Source organism: Rana temporaria, chromosome 5, assembly GCF_905171775.1.
Source record: "Rana temporaria chromosome 5, aRanTem1.1, whole genome shotgun sequence".
In the NCBI taxonomy this organism is placed as follows: Eukaryota; Metazoa; Chordata; class Amphibia; order Anura; family Ranidae; genus Rana; species Rana temporaria.
This window is the reverse complement of record NC_053493.1, coordinates 117,114,260-117,131,568: the sequence shown is the minus strand read 5'-3', so window position 1 is coordinate 117,131,568 and position 17,309 is coordinate 117,114,260. Positions and strand designations below refer to the sequence as shown.

The 17,309-nt window shown below is 43.8% G+C and overlaps 1 protein-coding gene across 2 annotated transcripts in view; it reads right to left on the bottom strand.

Moving 5' to 3' along the window:
- Positions 1-17,309, bottom strand: part of NOD1 (nucleotide binding oligomerization domain containing 1) — a 101,797-nt gene that overhangs the window by 62,262 nt on the left and 22,226 nt on the right. For both annotated transcript variants that reach the window (XM_040353053.1, XM_040353052.1), the window contains exon 2: positions 1,102-1,346. In XM_040353053.1, coding sequence (XP_040208987.1) covers positions 1,102-1,269 — 168 coding nt within the window. In that variant the 5' untranslated portion in view covers positions 1,270-1,346. The remainder of the gene's footprint in view (positions 1-1,101; positions 1,347-17,309) is intronic.

Here is a 17,309-nt window from a genome sequence, read left to right as displayed (position 1 = left end):
TGCTGTTACCCATGTCACTGTCTTTTTACAAGCGCTTTTTTACTACAGAAATGTGAGTGTAATTCCTCTGTTTTATTCATTAAATATTTATCAATTATTTACGGAATAACGCTATAAGCCTTCCTTCTTTTTTTTCAAGAATTTAATGTTTGGGCTGAATGCCTGTTTCAATTAAAACCACCATCCTGAACATCCTTCTGGAGGCTGTGTCCGTAAAGTGAGCCTAAATTTTTCCTGGGTACATTACATGACAAAGCTTGATTGACTCGTTAGGTGTACACCCGCTTGAGTTAAATTCCTCCGGTAAGCGTTTGGTGTTTCTGGTGGTGGATCTTCTGTCAACTTGTTTGCCAAAACGTTCGATATACACTTATGATTCCATTGGTAGTCACTAATTATTTTGGATATTTTTTACATTGGAACTTTCTCACTTCCAAGGACATTTTTTGCTTTGGGCTTTAATTATCACCAATGGGCATTTTTTTTTTCGTGTTTATTGAGTTTATGTTATTAGTTTACTCATTTCACACATGCAATATTTGATCTTAGTTTGTTCTAAAGACCATTCACTTATTTGTTAGCGCTGCGTTTTTTTACCTTTTTTGGATACATATTGCTACTGATCCACTGCTGTGCTGGCTGCTATACTGCTCTTTCTATAGTTGACTGAATTTTATTGACCGCCGTGGGAGCCAATGGCGCCACCGCTGTTTCTCAGCCAATCAGGAGGAGTGTCCCAGATGGCTTAGACATTCGTGGACATCGCTGGAGAGAGATGAGGCTCAGATAAGTAATTTGGAGGTGCTGGGGAGGCTGCTACACACAAAAGGTTTTTTTCATCCTAATGCATAAAATGCATTAAGATAAAAAAAACTTCTGCCTTTACAACTCCTTTAAGGGTGCAACAAGTGTGAATAAGCGCATACCCAGAGTTCAACTGGGCTTTAAAGCCATTGTAAAACACTGCAGTTAAGGAAAAACAATTCCCCTTTAAGACAATTGCATAAATAATATTCTTGTAGGGGAAAAAATAAATAAACAAAATCACAAAGCAGACTTTACTACCGCTTTAAAATAGCTCTACCACATTTGACAAATTACCTTATCCGCCTGTGTTCCACACTGCAGCACAAATTCAGCATCTTCTTCTGAAAAGTATCCATAGTTTCTCAAATTTTCAAGCAAGCACTTAATGTTCTTGATAGATTTAACTAATGTTTCCCGACTTTTAAGAAGTAACTGAATAGAAGACATAGGTTGGTGTGCCATAACTGGAGATTAATATAACCGCATGCTGACAAAACTCGATGAAGAACATTTGAAAGTCTCATGAGAAAATTCAGTCTCTGTGAAGAAAAAGATTAAAACAGGAAAGTTGCAACACTGTAAAAAACACGTTTAGACAAGAAAAAGAAAAACACCTAAACCTAAATTTATAAAGCAGCAAAACATTTGAAGCCATTTTTAACCAATGAACCTATGGCCAGTAACAGAAGAGTGATGAAAACATGTTTGTGCTCCATACCACAAGTGCATGCCAAGACGGTAGGAAGGGTCGATCAGACATCATTCACTGATCACTGGTCACCCTTGTATGTCAATGAAAGACTACAACTAGGCTGTAATAAAAACATTTAAAAGCTCATCTACGGTAAAAGTTTTCAATTATACATTCATTTCCACATTGCACTTTAAATATTTCTAGCCTACTCCGAAGGATCTTGAAGTTTGTAAATGTAGTTTGTGAAGATACCCACACATTTACTTCCTTGAATTCTGTAACAATTATTATGCCCTGTGAGTAGGCACTGCTGTATCACCCACTACATAGAGCCTGCCTTCTGAACTACAGAGGTGCTGAGAGGAGGAGATTCAGGAGTCATCACAAGAAACACAGTTTGCAGGCAGAAAGGTACCATCGGATATGTAGTCTTTAGAAATTCAAAATAAACAGCAGAGGATAATCCGAAAGGTTCTCGCATTGGTCTATCACCTCGGTTGTCTCCAAGCCTCGTTCCCGCTCCGCTGCCCTGATTGGTTGAGACGTCCCGACCAGGAAGCCACCAGTGCACATGAGTTTGGAGTTACAACGCACAGTGCTGACACCACTATTATACCGTCGAGCCCTTCATAGCTCCGGTTCCATCACCCCACAGTTCCTGCCGGCCATCCGTTCCCTTGGGTTCTGGTAAGACTGTCACAGCACGGACGTGCTGACTTAGGGCTCTTCACGCCCCCCCTCCCTGCCAGTGGAGCTGTGCTTGTGGGTTTATGTGCAGTACATTGAAAGGCTGTTTGACTGTATTCATTTCATTATTACACAGATCATGCTGGTGATTTGAACTATTGTTATCAGGGAGGACTGTTGGCATTTTTTAAAGTGTTTCAGTGCAATAAACATTAAATTTTTCAATCATTGCTTGGACACAAATTGGTTTCTGATTTAGTGCTTGATATATGATCTTTTCTTTCTTTTGCTCACTATTTTTTCACATCACTCCTGATGTGCATCACCATACAGCTGCTCATCAATGCCTGGCAGAATCTTCTATGAATTGTAGACCATCACCCAATTTTCTATTTTTATTATTTATCTTTTATTCCCTACACAACCTCTCCTGTCATTGGCACCAAACTTGTTTTTGTTGTTTACCTCTCTGTACCCCATGACAGCGAGGGGTAGGAGGGGTCCATCATCTGGAACGAGGACAGGCGAGTATAAAAGGAACGCCAAGGAGGACGTTTGGCATCATTCCTTCTCCATTCCTTGGAGATTGAGGAGACATCCTTTGGTGCTACAGTGAATGCACCTGTGGCCAAATGGGCTCTGACTGTGGACTTGAAAGTCTCAGACATATGGGAGCTTTCCCCCCCCATTCTTCTTATGGTAAGTTTAAACTCTCAAAATCTTATCCATTCTATCCATACATATATACTGTTTTGGTTTATTTTCCTATTTCATTTATCCATTATTGGGGGGTTTCTTTCTTTTTATTTCTCTCCGTATATAGTGGTATGGTGAGGATTTTCAATGCCATTCATTGAATCTACTGATTCTGTCCCCCTATGGGTTGTAGGGATGAGGAGTTCCTTTTTGAGCGCTTTATACAAAGGGAAGGCATTCTGTGACATCGGGAGACACATACCCTTATTTCCTGGCACAGGTTTTTAACCTCTTGACCACTGGGCACTTAAACCCCCTTCCTGACCAGACCAATTTTCAGCTTTCGGTGCTCTCACAATTTGAATGACAATTACTCCGTCATACAACATTGTACCCATTTGAAATTTTTGTCCTTTTTTTCACACAAATAGAGCTTTCTTTTGGTGGTATTAGATCACCTCTGGGTTTTTTATTTTTTGCGCTATAAAAGAAAAACGACCGAAAATTCTGTAAAAAAAAAATAAAAATAACTTGTTTCTGTCATATTCGCAGGTTATTTCTCACACACAGCATATGCATACCACGAATGACACCCCAAAACACATTCTGCTATTCCTCCCGAGTATGGCGATACCCCATGTGTGCAACTTTTACACAGCGTGGCCACATACAGAGGCCCAACATGCAGGGAGCGCCATCAGGCGTTCTGGAGCACCCAGGCCAATTCTGACATTTCTCTCCTACATGGAAAAATCACAATATATTTGCTAGAAAATTACATAGAACCCCAAAACATTATATATGCGGAGTATTGGGGTATTGCGGAGTATTTGGGTATTGCAGAGTATTGGGGTATTGGGGGTATTGCAGAGTATTGGGGTATTGCGGAGTATTTGGGTATTGGGGGTATTGCAGAGTATTTGGGTATTGGGGGTATTGCAGAGTATTTGGGTATTGGGGGTATTGCAGAGTATTTGGGTATTGGGGGTATTGCAGAGTATTTGGGTATTGGGGGTATTGCAGAGTATTTGGGTATTGGGGGTATTGCAGAGTATTTGGGTATTGGGGGTATTGCAGAGTATTGGGGTATTGCAGAGTATTGCGCAGGGTATTGGGGTATTGCAGAGTATTGCGCAGGGTATCGGCGGTATTGCAGAGTATGGGGTATTGCAGAGTATGGGGTATTGCAGAGTATGGGGTATTGCAGAGTATGGGGTATTGCAGAGTATGGGGTATTGCAGAGTATGGGGTATTGCAGAGTATGGGGTATTGCAGAGTATGGGGTATTGCAGAGTATGGGGTATTGCAGAGTATGGGGTATTGCAGAGTATGGGGTATTGCAGAGTATGGGGTATTGCAGAGTATGGGGTATTGCAGAGTATGTGGTATTGCAGAGTATGTGGTATTGCAGAGTAACGGGGTATTGCAGAGTAACAGGGTATTGCAGAGTAACGGGGTATGGCAGAGTAACGGGGTATGGCAGAGTAACGGGGTATGGCAGAGTAACGGGGTATGGCAGAGTAACGGGGTATGGCAGAGTAACGGGGTACGGCAGAGTAACGGGGTATGGCAGAGTATGGGGTATGGCAGAGTAACGGGGTATGGCAGAGTAACGGGGTATGGCAGAGTATGGGGTATGGCAGAGTATTGCGCAGGGAGGGATGGCAGAGTATGGGGTATGGCAGAGTATTGCGCAGGGAGGGATGGCAGAGTATGGGGTATGGCAGAGTATTGCGCAGGGAGGGATGGCAGAGTATGGGGTATGGCAGAGTATTGCGCAGGGAGGGATGGCAGAGTATGGGGTATGGCAGAGTATTGCGCAGGGAGGGATGGCAGAGTATGGGGTATGGCAGAGTATTGCGCAGGGAGGGATGGCAGAGTATGGTGTATGGCAGAGTATTGCGCAGGGAGGGATGGCAGAGTATGGTGTATGGCAGAGTATTGCGCAGGGAGGGATGGCAGAGTATGGTGTATGGCAGAGTATTGCGCAGGGAGGGATGGCAGAGTATGGTGTATGGCAGAGTATTGCGCAGGGAGGGATGGCAGAGTATTGATGGTACTGCAGAGTATTGCGCAGGGAGGGATGGCAGAGTATGGGGTATTGCAGAGTATTGATGGTACTGCAGAGTATTGCGCAGGGAGGGATGGCTGGATCTGTGACTGCAGTTGTCACAGATCCAGCCCACAGCAGCTGCTGACACCCCGCGCTCCCCCCCCTCCTCTCCTCTCCTCTCGCACTGTACCGAACGGTACAGAGAGGAGAGGGAGGAACCGGCGTCATCAAATGACGCCGGTTTGTTTACAAGTGATCGCTCCGTCATTTGACGGAGCGATCACGTGGTAAACAGCCGCGATTCGCGGCAATTTACCGTGATGCGCCGGGTCTTCTAGACCCGGCGAGCACGGACACTTCCGCGAGCGCGCCCCAGGGGACGCGCAAACGCGGAAGTGCACGAGGACGTCCCAGGGACGTCCTGTCACAGTAACTCGACCGCGCTGTAGCAGTATTTTTGCTATAGCGCGGTCGGCAAGAGGTTAAAGGAGAAGTGAGTTTCACTGTTCACATTGTTTATTGAATGTGGGATGGTGATTTTTTCTCTGTTGTATATATGTTTAATATTTATCCATATTTTGATCTGTTCTAGATGTGATACTGTTAAATACCTTGATGAAGAATGTTTTCATTCGAAACGCGTCGGTTATCCGCCCCAATTTGCCATCAATCCTCTGGTAATGGTATTCCATGACGGACAGTATCTATATCACATTTTTCAATCAATTGTATTGTATATTCTTTATTTTGTATTAATCAATTTTGTAATATTTATATTTTGTAATACATTTGTATAATTTTTGTAAAACTTTGAGTTTATTATTTGTTGCCTCTAAAATCCCAAACTTTTTTGAGTTTTTTCAATCGTTTAAGTGTCCAAGATGTAAGAAGATGATTTGTTTGTTTCCACTACTTCACTATTGGAGCGTAGGATCAGCTAAACTGCATCTGTTACTATTGGCTAAAGGCTAAACTAGATATAGATCAGGGGTCTCTAATCATTATGAGGGCAACTATTCTGTTATATTTTGCATATATTCAGCGACTTTAAAAAAGCTGGTGGACAAAACTGTGTGGACTGATTCTAATGTTTTAGGGTTCACACCAGTTAAATTGGGGATACACAGGCAGCTATTTCCAGCAAAGCCCCAACACATAGGCAAGACAAATGCTTTCAAATTATGTCAGTTCATACCACAGTGTTGCTGTGCGCTGAAAAAAGTAATGCATGCAGAACTTGTTTTTAGTACAGCAGGGTAAATCACAAATGCTCTGCAATGAATAGAACTTTTTATAATGTCACTAGTGACATTTCAATAACATTCTGTGAAGAAAAGAAAAGGAAAAAAAAATAAAAATCAGCGTGTCTCATTGTGAACCTTGCCCTTCTTAAAAAAGTTTAATTGATCGCTTTTAAAGGCTCCTTTCACACGAGGCAGACTCCGCCTGCTCAGAGGAAATCTGTCTGACGATCCTCACTGAGCAGGCGGATGGCTGGTCTGTGTCTGTTCTGCTCATGCAGAGGGGACACAGACACAGCCCACTCTCCTCTATAGGCGGTCGGATGTAAGCATACTGCCTGTCCATTTCCACCCGACTGCGATCTGATCCGCTAGATGTATGAAAAATAGGTGCCCATGCATCTGCTTTTAGCGGATCGGATGTCAACAGGCGTAAACAGACATGTTTGTTTATTCGCTGCTCCATAGAGGATAGTAGAAGGTCCGATCAAGTCTGCCTGAAAAACTGACAGGTGGACCGGTTAGTCCGCCCATGTGAAAAGGGGCCTAATGCTCAAATGATGATACTTTTTAGAGCACGGTGATAAGTTAAAGCTGCTAAATAACCAACTATAGAAATGTTATAATAAAAGTGAGAACTTCTGCGCTACTAATGAGTAAAGAAAATGATAAATAGAATAATAAATATGATGATCCAAAGCAGCAATATCTGGTAGTGTTCACTATACACAAAATAAAATTCAATAAAATGGTGATAAGCGCTCAGGACAAATGCCTGCAAAGTCTCCTACAAGGTCTTAATCCACAAATATAGTGTAATGGTGACACAAAAAAACTCTTGGTGATAAATCATAAGGTGTCTAATGGTCACTAAAGGTGTAAAAAAACTAAGTAGATCAAAATGTCCTCCTATGACAAATAAAATGTTGAAGGGATGATTTCAAATTCTTCCCTAGAGTTCGTGACTTGATGCAGGTGTGTGTGTCACAATAGAATATGCGCCCAGTCTCCCAAAACTCTCACCTTAGTGCCACTAAAGAGTGCATGAAGTAAGCGACTCCATGGGTGTAAGCGACTCCAGCAGGATATTGCCCAGTTCTCTCCAGGTCCTCTCCAGTGTTTTATAAATCAGCCACTCGCCCTTATTAATCCCACTGGTCCCAGAGGATCCAATGACCTAATAGGTGCTCAGCGCACCATATGGACAGGAGAGGAAAAGGATGCCTCCAATGGTGAAATATTGACTAAAATATGGATAAACTTTATTGGTGTAGCATATGACTCTTACATTCAGATAAAATGTATGAGCATAAATATAAACAAGACACAGCGTTTGCAGCGTCGTCTTACGTCTCCTCCGGCTACTTCCGGCTTGCGTCAGTCTCACGTGATCCCTACGCTGTTACGTCACGTGTCTCGTGACTTCATCAGCCCCTGAGCCCATACGCTACACCAATAAAGTTTATCCATATTTTAGTCAATATTTCACCATTGGAGGCATCCTTTTCCTCTCCTATCCATATATGGTGCGCTGAGCACCTATTAGGTCATTGGATCCTCTGGGACCAGTGGGATTAACCTCCTTAGCGGTAATCCCGAGTCTGGCTCGGGGTGAAATTTTTATACCAAAAGCGGTTTCCCCGAGCCAGACTCGGGATGGCATTGCAGGATACAGGGGGAAGTTACATACCTTGTCCCTGGATCCTGCGATGTGTCCCCGCTGTGTGTGTGGGCTCCTCCGCTGTGTCCCTTCGCTCGATTCACAGTGCCGAGTGCCAAGCTCCGTTCCCTGCGACGTTACGACGCACGGGGACGGAGTTCGGCGCCAAATTCAAAAAGTGAAAAACGCAATACACATACAGTATACTTTAATCTTATATATTACAGTACTGTATGAAAAAAATACACACTCCCTTTGTCCCTAGTGTCCTGCATGTACTTTTATATAATAACAAAACTGTTCTTTCTGCCTGCAAACTGTAGATTGTCCATAGCAACCAAAAAGTGTCCCTTTACATTAAAAGTGGTATTAGACCAGCTAGAAAACAGCGATAATAAATTAGAATCACTTGCAGAATTGAGCGATAGCGATTTGTGGGGAAATTCGTCATCAAACAATGAAAATAATGACAGTGACAATTCTGCAACTGAGCAAATTTCAGTGTTTTTGATTTGATTACATTATTGAATAATTTTGATTATATTTACATTATTATTTGTTATAATTATTTATAGTTATTTATTATATTATAATTTATGATTTTGTCTTTCAAACTTTATCATACCCGGGATGTCTACTAGACTCTTGTTTAGGGGTGCAATGGATCAAAAAACTCACGGTTCGGATTGTTCCTCGGATCAGGAGTCACGGATCGGATCATTTTCGGATCGGCAAAAAAAAAAAAAAAATTCTCCCCCACTGTAATATCCACATCTTGCCCCCAATGTAATATCCACATCTTGCCCCCAATGTAATATCCACATCCCCCCACTGTAATATCCACATCCCCCCCACTGTAATATCCACATCCCCCCCACTGCAGTGGCTTCACTAGGGTTGGTGTTACCCAGGGCAGAAAAAAATAATGTCAACCCCCCCCCCACCAACTATAGTCCCCCTCAGTAAAGAACCCCCTTGGTGCAGACACCCGCATTAGTACAGACACCCCCCCAGGTAGTACCGACAGACACCCCCCCCTTAGGCAAGACACCCCCCCCCTCAGGCAAGACACCCCCCCTCAGGCAAGACACCCCCCCCCCCTCAGGCAAGACACCCCCCCCTCAGGTAGTACAGCGGTGTGTCCCACGAGTGCGGGCTACTCCTCCTCCTCTGTGGGTGTAAACAGAGGAGGAAGGCCGCCGCCGGGTGTACCAAGATGGCCACGGCTCCGGAGCTAGGCCGAAGCCGCTGCCTTTCCTAATGTTATGGCCGCGGCTCTGGAGGTAGGCCGCGGCCATAACGTTAGGAAAGGCCGCGGCTTCGCCCTAGCTCCGGAGCCGCGGCAATCCGCGGATCACAGTGTGTGCCAATCCGAAGGGGGTGATTCGTTCGGATCACGGATCAACTGTGATCCGTTGCACCACTACTCTTGTTTGGACAGATTTAAGTGAGTTATTCCTAAGAATTGCAGGCCTGCAGTATAAAATGCCAAATTTCCATGCAAAATAATTGTACCGCTTTTGGTACAAAATTCTAGACATAATTATACCGCCAGGGAGGTTAATAAGGGCGAGTGGCTGATTTATACAACACTGGAGAGGACCTGGAGAGAACTGGGCAATATCCTCCTGGAGACGATTACACCCATACAATATGCACTTATTAGTGGCACTAAGGTGAGAGTTTTGGGAGACTGGGCACGGATTCTATTGTGACACACACACACACCTGCATCAAGTCACAAACTCTAGGGAAGAATTTGAAATCATCCCTTCAACATTTTATTTGTCATAGGAGGACATTTTGATCTAGCAAATTTCACTTTCATACTTAGTTTTTTGACACCTTTAGCGACCATTAGTCACCTTATGATTTATCACCAAGTGTTTTTTTGTGTCACCATTACACTATATTTGTGGATTAAGACCTTTTAGGAGACTTTGCAGGCATTTGTCCTGAGCGCTTATCACCATGTTATTGAATTTTATAGAAATTTTATGCAATTTAATTTAATTTCATCATATGCCCATTGAAATGTATTTATTAGGACACATAGGGCCAGATTCACAGTTGAAATACGCCGGCATATCTACTGATACGCCGGCGTATTTTCAAATTTGCCGCGTCTCAGCGTTGTTTTGAATCCTCAAAACAAGTTACGACGGCTTTAGGCTTCGATCCGACAGGCGTACGGCTTCGTACGCCTTCGGATCGTAGGCGTCATTCTCCGGCGGCCGCTGGGTGTAGTTTGCGTCGTTTTCCTGCGTCGGGTATGCAAATTAACTGTCTACGGCGATCCACGAAGGTACGCGCGTTCGTCGCATTCTCTTACGTCGTCGCTAGTCGGCTTTTCCCGTCGTAAAGTTACGAGTCCTATTTAGATGGTGTAACATTAGACCATCCATGTTAAAGTATGGCCGTCGTTCCCGCGTCGAACTAAAAAAAAATATTTTTTTGCGTAAGACGTCCGGGAATACGAAAGGACGTAGCGCACGTCGCCTTTCAAAAAGCACGTCGGGGCGCCGTAATTTGGCGCAAAGCACGGCGGGAAATTTTCACACGGAGCATGCGCAGAATGTTCGACGCGGGAGCGCGTCTAATTTAAATGGTACACGCCCCATTTGAATTAGGCGGGCTTGCGCCGGACGGCTTTACGTTACACCGCCGTAAGTTTACACGCAAGTGCTTGGTGAATCAGAAAGAAGCTGAACGTCGGTGCGCAGGCGCCGTATAGAGCCGTTCGGCTTCTTTCGGCAACTCGTGACGCGATGTATGCGACGGTCGGAAGCCTGTCAATCAGATAGGAACGCCCAGTCCTATTGCCCAATACTTTGCTCCAGAGATCTCACATGTTCAAATTTCATTAGCACTGTATAAAGCTGTCTATACACTTCTAATGAAAATCTTCAGTACCTTCGACAGCTTGAGGAATGTTTTTCGAAAAAAGTAAAAAATTCTGTTTGCTTTTAACGTTCGATTTTGGAACGAATAGGACTTTTACGGAACAAAAACTAAACGCGTTAGAAATTTGTTCATTCAAGAAAAATTTGCCAACCTGCTCCTTCAAATTTTCTTGTCACAGCAGTAAAAAATGAGCATCTATTTGACCCCAGTAACATTTAAAAAAAATCAAATGTTCTTAAAACGAAAACATTTTCTGTGAAATTCTATTAGTGCACAGCCAGCTATAGAGCCTCTGATTGTTGGCAAATAGCCATTTACTTTTCTTTTAGGACAGAACAGATCAGAGAATAGTGAGAATGCCAGTCAACATTTAATTACTATCTGGGAGATTTCACCTCACTTTCTATTTGATGCCATGCCAGACAAAAACAGGAAGACGGGGAAAACCTGCCCGCTTCCTCTTTATATAATGGGTGCCAGCCAGACAAAGCAGAAACCCCCACACTTGGTATAGAGACAATAATAGCATCAGATTCTTTCCTTTTTAAAACATACAAAGGTATCAAAACACAGTTCAACTCTTTGCAACAAACTGAAAGGGAGTAACATTTCTTGGAATCATTTTGCTTATCTGATTTGTTTTGCAATCTTGATGACCAATTGATGTTGGAAACCATTTTAATCAGTCATGCTACATAATATTTTACTTATTTCGAGTTTTTTTCACCTCAAAGCCCAACTCCGTGCAAAAATAAAGTTTTCCTATGCAGTGGGGCTGTGCCAGCACTGCACAGGTCAATTGCTTGTTTTTGTCTAGGGCAGGGGTATGCAATTAGCGGACCTCCAGCTGGTGAAGAACTACAAGTCCCATGAGGCATAGCAAGACTGACAGCCACAAGCATGGCACCCAGAGGCAGGGGGCATGATGGGACTTGTAGTTTTGCAACAGCTGGAGGTCCGCTAATTGCATATCTCTGGTCTAGGGGTTTGGAGAAAGCTTATACTCACCTGATCCTCCGCGCCACCTGCAAACAACACTCCCCCACGATGCAGCGGTGGACTGTTCCTGAGCAGTTCTATGGTCTATGGCCGTGATGACATCAGGAACAGTCCACCACAAAAGACTGCAAGGGAAAACTTATTTCTGCTGGGCTTCAAAGTACGTTTTTTTTCCCCCCAACATAACAAACATGTCATACTTGCATGCTTTGAGCAAATGTTTTGCACACAGCAGCCCAGATCCTCTTTTTTTGGGGTCCCTCGCTGGTGCTCCTGGCTCCTACCCCTCGAGCAGTGCCCCCAGAGAAAGCTGCTTGCCCTGGAGGTAACCACTGTGTGCTTGCTCTAGAGCCACTGCTCTATGCTTCCATAAGGCACAGAGCTTCGGCTTGGCCCCGCCTCCTCATTGGCTCACTGGCTGTGATTGGCAGCAGTGGGAGCCAATGGGTTCCTGCTGCTGTCTCAGACAATGAGGAGTGAGTCCCCATACAGCCACAGCTATCATTAACATCGCTGGATCGGAGGGGGCTCAGGTAAAAATAGGGGGGAGGGGGTGCCACACACAGAAGGTTTTTTTACCTTCATGTATAGAATGCATACAAGTAAAAAAAAAACTTCAGCCTTTAGAACAACCACTTTAATGTATTTTCTGCAGTAAGGTAAAAAAAAAAAAAAAATTCTCTGTGCCACTCCCCCTAGCCCACCCTTATACTTACCTGAGCCAAATTACGGTGCAGCGATTAGCACGAGAGCAGCGGTGGCTGTCTTGGCTCTCCCCCTCCTCATTGGTTCAGACACAACAATGGGGCCACTGCCTCCCGCTGCTGTCAATCACAGTCAGTGGGGAGAGAGCAGGGGCACGCAGAGCCTGCTCGAGAGCGAACCTGCATGAGTGTCCCCATAGAAAGTTTATTGCCATGGTGTTCACTCGGTGGGGAGGGAGAAGCCGGGAGCCTTGGCAGGGTACCCCAGAAGAGGAGAATTTGGGGCTGCTCTGTGCAAAACCATTGCACAGAGCAGGTAAGTATATCGTTTGTAAAATATTGATTGATTGATTGATTGATATATATATATATATATATATATATATATATCTATCAATCACTTTAAAGCAGTACCGAACCTTACAGAAGGAAGATCTATTTATTAGGTATTTTAACAAAAATCGGAATAATTGGATAGCAAGGGTAACAAGCAAAGATGGTGTAAAAAGTGCAGATCACTATAACAAGCAGATTTTTGTTTACTAGTCAGACCCATGAGAACTGCACATCCTCCGTTTTCTTTACACTTTACGCTGAAACAAATATCAGTTCCTTTTCTGTGCAAACTGCTCATGTGGAAACCAATCTGTCACAACTATCAGGAGGAAAAACCTGTTACACAAGTACAACATACAACTATGTGGTAGAACAAATAATAGGCAACATTTCTAAATGCTTCGCATTCCAGGTACACAAGCACACTATACCAAAAAGGTGAACATAGATCAAATAGAAATCAATAATACAAGCAACTCCACTGAGAAGTAATAATTACCAAACTTGACATAAAACTTAAACTTTTAGGTTGCACAGGTTGAATTTGCCTGTATACATGGGTGCACAAACCAGTGCTGCGTGGGCATTACTGGTCACTATTTCGCGTGCGTACTAGAGGTGCATGATTCTGGTCAAAATGAGAATCACGATTCTTTTGCTTAGACTAAAGATCACGTTTCTCTCACGATTCTCAAAAACTGAATGCCAGAACCCCCCGCAAATAAATAAATAAACCTGTGATTTATCTGAAAATATGAATATATAAAAAAGAGACCAGTCATATGTCTATAATGTTAAAGACCATATAACTCCTATGAAAAAAGCAGAATCAGACTTTGATTTTGCTTTTTTCATAGGAGTTATATGGTCTTTAACATTATAGAAATATCACTGGTCTCTTTTTTATACATCAGAAGCAGTACCGCCAGCAACCATTGTGTATCCATGCGGGTGGCGCATGGATACACACAGTTGTACAGAACTGTGAGAAAGATTAATACATCAGAAGCAGTATCGCCGGCAACCACTGGGTGGCGCATGGATACACACTACAGTTGTACAGAACTGTGAGAGAAGCCCAGGCATCCATCCAGCGGCACAGGCTGCCGACGTCGGTTCCGATATCAGTGCCATTCGCGTTCCACGCTGGTTACGTGGAACCGGCGGTGACACAAGAATCGCGGGTCATCCCGTGGGGAGATCGCGGGCGGGGAGAATCGAGATCGTGATTCTCTCCACGATTAATCGTGCAGCTCTAGTGTGTACACGAAAATACATGCATATGTGTGTGTGTACATCACACCCCCTTGACAAAAAAACTTCAGCCCCGAACCATTTGGCTGCCAAATGACCAGGCCACTTTTTGGGATTCGGCACTGCTGTCTGATCCCGCTTGCTGTTCTACTACGTTCTTCTCTGGCTCTATGACATTTGGCTTGGCTGATTATTCGATCCGGTTCCTGAACTCTGGCTATGTTTTGACTATGCTTACTCGGTTTATCTTTTTATTATTATTAAACAAGTGTGATTTAACTGCACTTCTGTCTCGGTCTGATTCATGGCTTCTGACAACTGTGTCACCTCTGCGTTTTTTTTTTTTTTTTGTTTTTTTTTTGCGCTCTAAACAAAAATAGAGCGGCAATTTTGCTATAATAAATATCACCCCCAAAAATATATAAAAAAACTTTTTTTCCTCAGTTTAGGCCGATAAGTATTCTTCTACATATTTTTGGTTAAAAAAAAAATCGCAATAAGCCTTTATTGATTGGTTTTCACAAAAATTATAGCGTCTACAAAATAGGGGATAGTTTTATGGCATTTTTTATTAATATTTTTTTTTTTTTTACTATTAATGGTAGCGATCAGCATTTTTTATTGTGACTTCAACATTTTGGCGAACACTTTTGGCGCTATTTTGTGACTATTCACATTTATACAGCGAACAGTGCTATAAAAATGCACCGATAACTGTGTAAATGTGACTGACAGTGAAGGGGTTAACCACTAGGGGGCTACAAAGGGGTTAAGTGTGTCCAAGGGAGTTATTCTAACTGTTAGGGGGCGTGGCTACGAGCGACACGTCACTGATCGCTGCTCACAATGAGAGGGAGCATACGATCAGTGTCAGTGTCACTATGCAGAATGGGGAGAGGCTTGTTTACACTTGCCTCTCCCCATTCTGCAGCTCTGTGACCCGATTGCAGGACACCGGCGTAAATCGAGTCCGTGGGTCTCATGGGCACGGTCATGGAGCTTGCCGCGTGTGCACGGCAGCAAATTCAAAGTGCCGTAAATATACATCGATTTGCCTGTCCGTGCCATTCTGCTGATGTATACAGTCGTGAGCCGGTCCTTTAAGTAGTTAAAGGTATTTTTTTTTTGTTTAAAAAGAAAAATAACAAAACATGTTATACTTACCTGCTATGTGCAGTGGTTTTCACAGAGGTGCTCTTCTATGGTCCCCTGCCAGTTCTCTTGCATGCTCGCTCCCGAGCCCCACATTGCGTGTCCAATAGAGACACACAAAATGGGGCTTGGCCCCACCCCCGTTTCCTCAGCAGTGAGAGCCAATGGCTCTCACTGCTCTCTCTTAGCCAATGGCTCTCCCTGCTCTCTCAGCCAATCGGGAGGCAGAGACCCGCTCCCATGCACATCGCTGGATCTGAAGTTTAGATAAGTATTAGGAGGGCTGTAGCGGGAAGCTGCATACTGAAGAATTTGTACCTTCATCCATAGAACGCATGAAGGTAAAAAACCTTTAGCGCCAATTCACACCACATGCAGTCAAGTGCGTTTTTTTCCCTGCTTCAAAAACGCATTTAAAGTAGGTTATATGGTTTTCAATGGCATAGTTCACAAAAAAGGTAGAGCGTGCTGCATTTTTTCTGCACTGGACCGTACTGGAACGCTGTTTGACACACAGGAACAAAGAGATTTTTAATACAGCTTACCTGTAAAATCTTTTTCTTGGAGTACATCACGGGACACAGAGCGGCATTCATTACTATATGGGTTATATGGAGTACCTTCAGGTGTAGACACTGGCAATCTCAAACAGGAAATGCCCCTCCCTATATAACCCCCTCCCATAGGAGGAGTACCTCAGTTTTGTAGCAAGCAGTATGCCTCCCAAAATGGTCCTCAAAAAAAGAGGGGTGGGAGCTCTGTGTCCCGTGATGTACTCCAAGAAAAAGATTTTACAGGTAAGCTGTATTAAAAATCTCTTTTTCTTTATCGTACATCACGGGACACAGAGCGGCATTCATTACTATATGGGATGTCCCAAAGCAATGCTTACAATGAGGGGAGGGAGAACATCTCCAAGACAAAAGGATTTAATTTAGAGATATACTCAAATCATAATAAATCCAACTTAGTTGAGAAAAATAAAAAATTTTAAATTTAACTCGAACAAGAGGAGCCCCCGGAATCCGAGGGTCTCAAACTGCAGCCTGCAGCACTGCCTGCCCGAAGGCAGTATCAGTATTCCTTCTTACGTCCAACTTGTAGAATTTTGTAAACGTGTGGACAGAAGACCAGGTTGCCGCCTTGCAAACTTGAGCCATAGAGATCTGGTGGTGTGCTGCCCAGGAGGCGCCCATGGCTCTAGTAGAATGAGCCTTTAATGATACTGGAGGAGGCAACCCTTTCAAGCCGTAGGCCTGAGTGATTAATTGCTTAATCCACCTAGAAATGGTGGACTTTGCAGCTGCCTGCCCCTTCTTGGGCCCATCCGGTAGAATGAACAGCACATCTGTCTTCCGGATCTTCTTTGTAGCTTTAAGATAGGCCTTCATGGCCCTGACAATATCCAAGGTATGCAGCAACCCTTCCTTTCTGGAAGTAGGTTTAGGGAAGAAGGATGGTAATACCAAATCCTGGTTCAAATGAAAACTGGATATGACCTTCGGAAGGAAGGAAGGATGAGGGCGGAGAACGACCCTGTCCTTATGAAAAACAAGATATAGTTCCTTACAGGATAAGGCTGCCAGCTCCGAAACTCTTCTTGCGGAAACTATGGCAACCAAAAATACTAACTTCCTTGTCAGTAGAACCAAAGGAATATCAGCCAACGGCTCAAACGGTTGTTTCTGTAAACTTTGACAGAACAAGATTTAAATCCCACGGACAAAGCGGGGATTTAACTGGAGGTCTAATACGCAAGACCCCTTGAAGGAAGGTCTTAACCAGCGAGTGGGTGGCCAGCGGCCGCTGAAACCACACTGACAGAGCAGAAATCTGTCCTTTGATTGTGCTTAATGCCAATCCTTTATCCACTCCTAGCTGGAGAAAACTTAATACTCTATCGATGGTAAATTTGCGAGAAAGCCATCGCTTGGACTCACACCAGCCTACATAGGCCTTCCAGACCCTGTAATAAATCACCCTAGAGACCGGTTTCCTGGCTCTGATTAGGGTAGAGATTACTTTCTGAGACAGACCTCTACCCCTGAGAATCAGGGATTCAGCTTCCAGGCCGTCAAATTTAGATGCCGTAAGGCAGGGTGGAGGATCGGACCTTGCGATA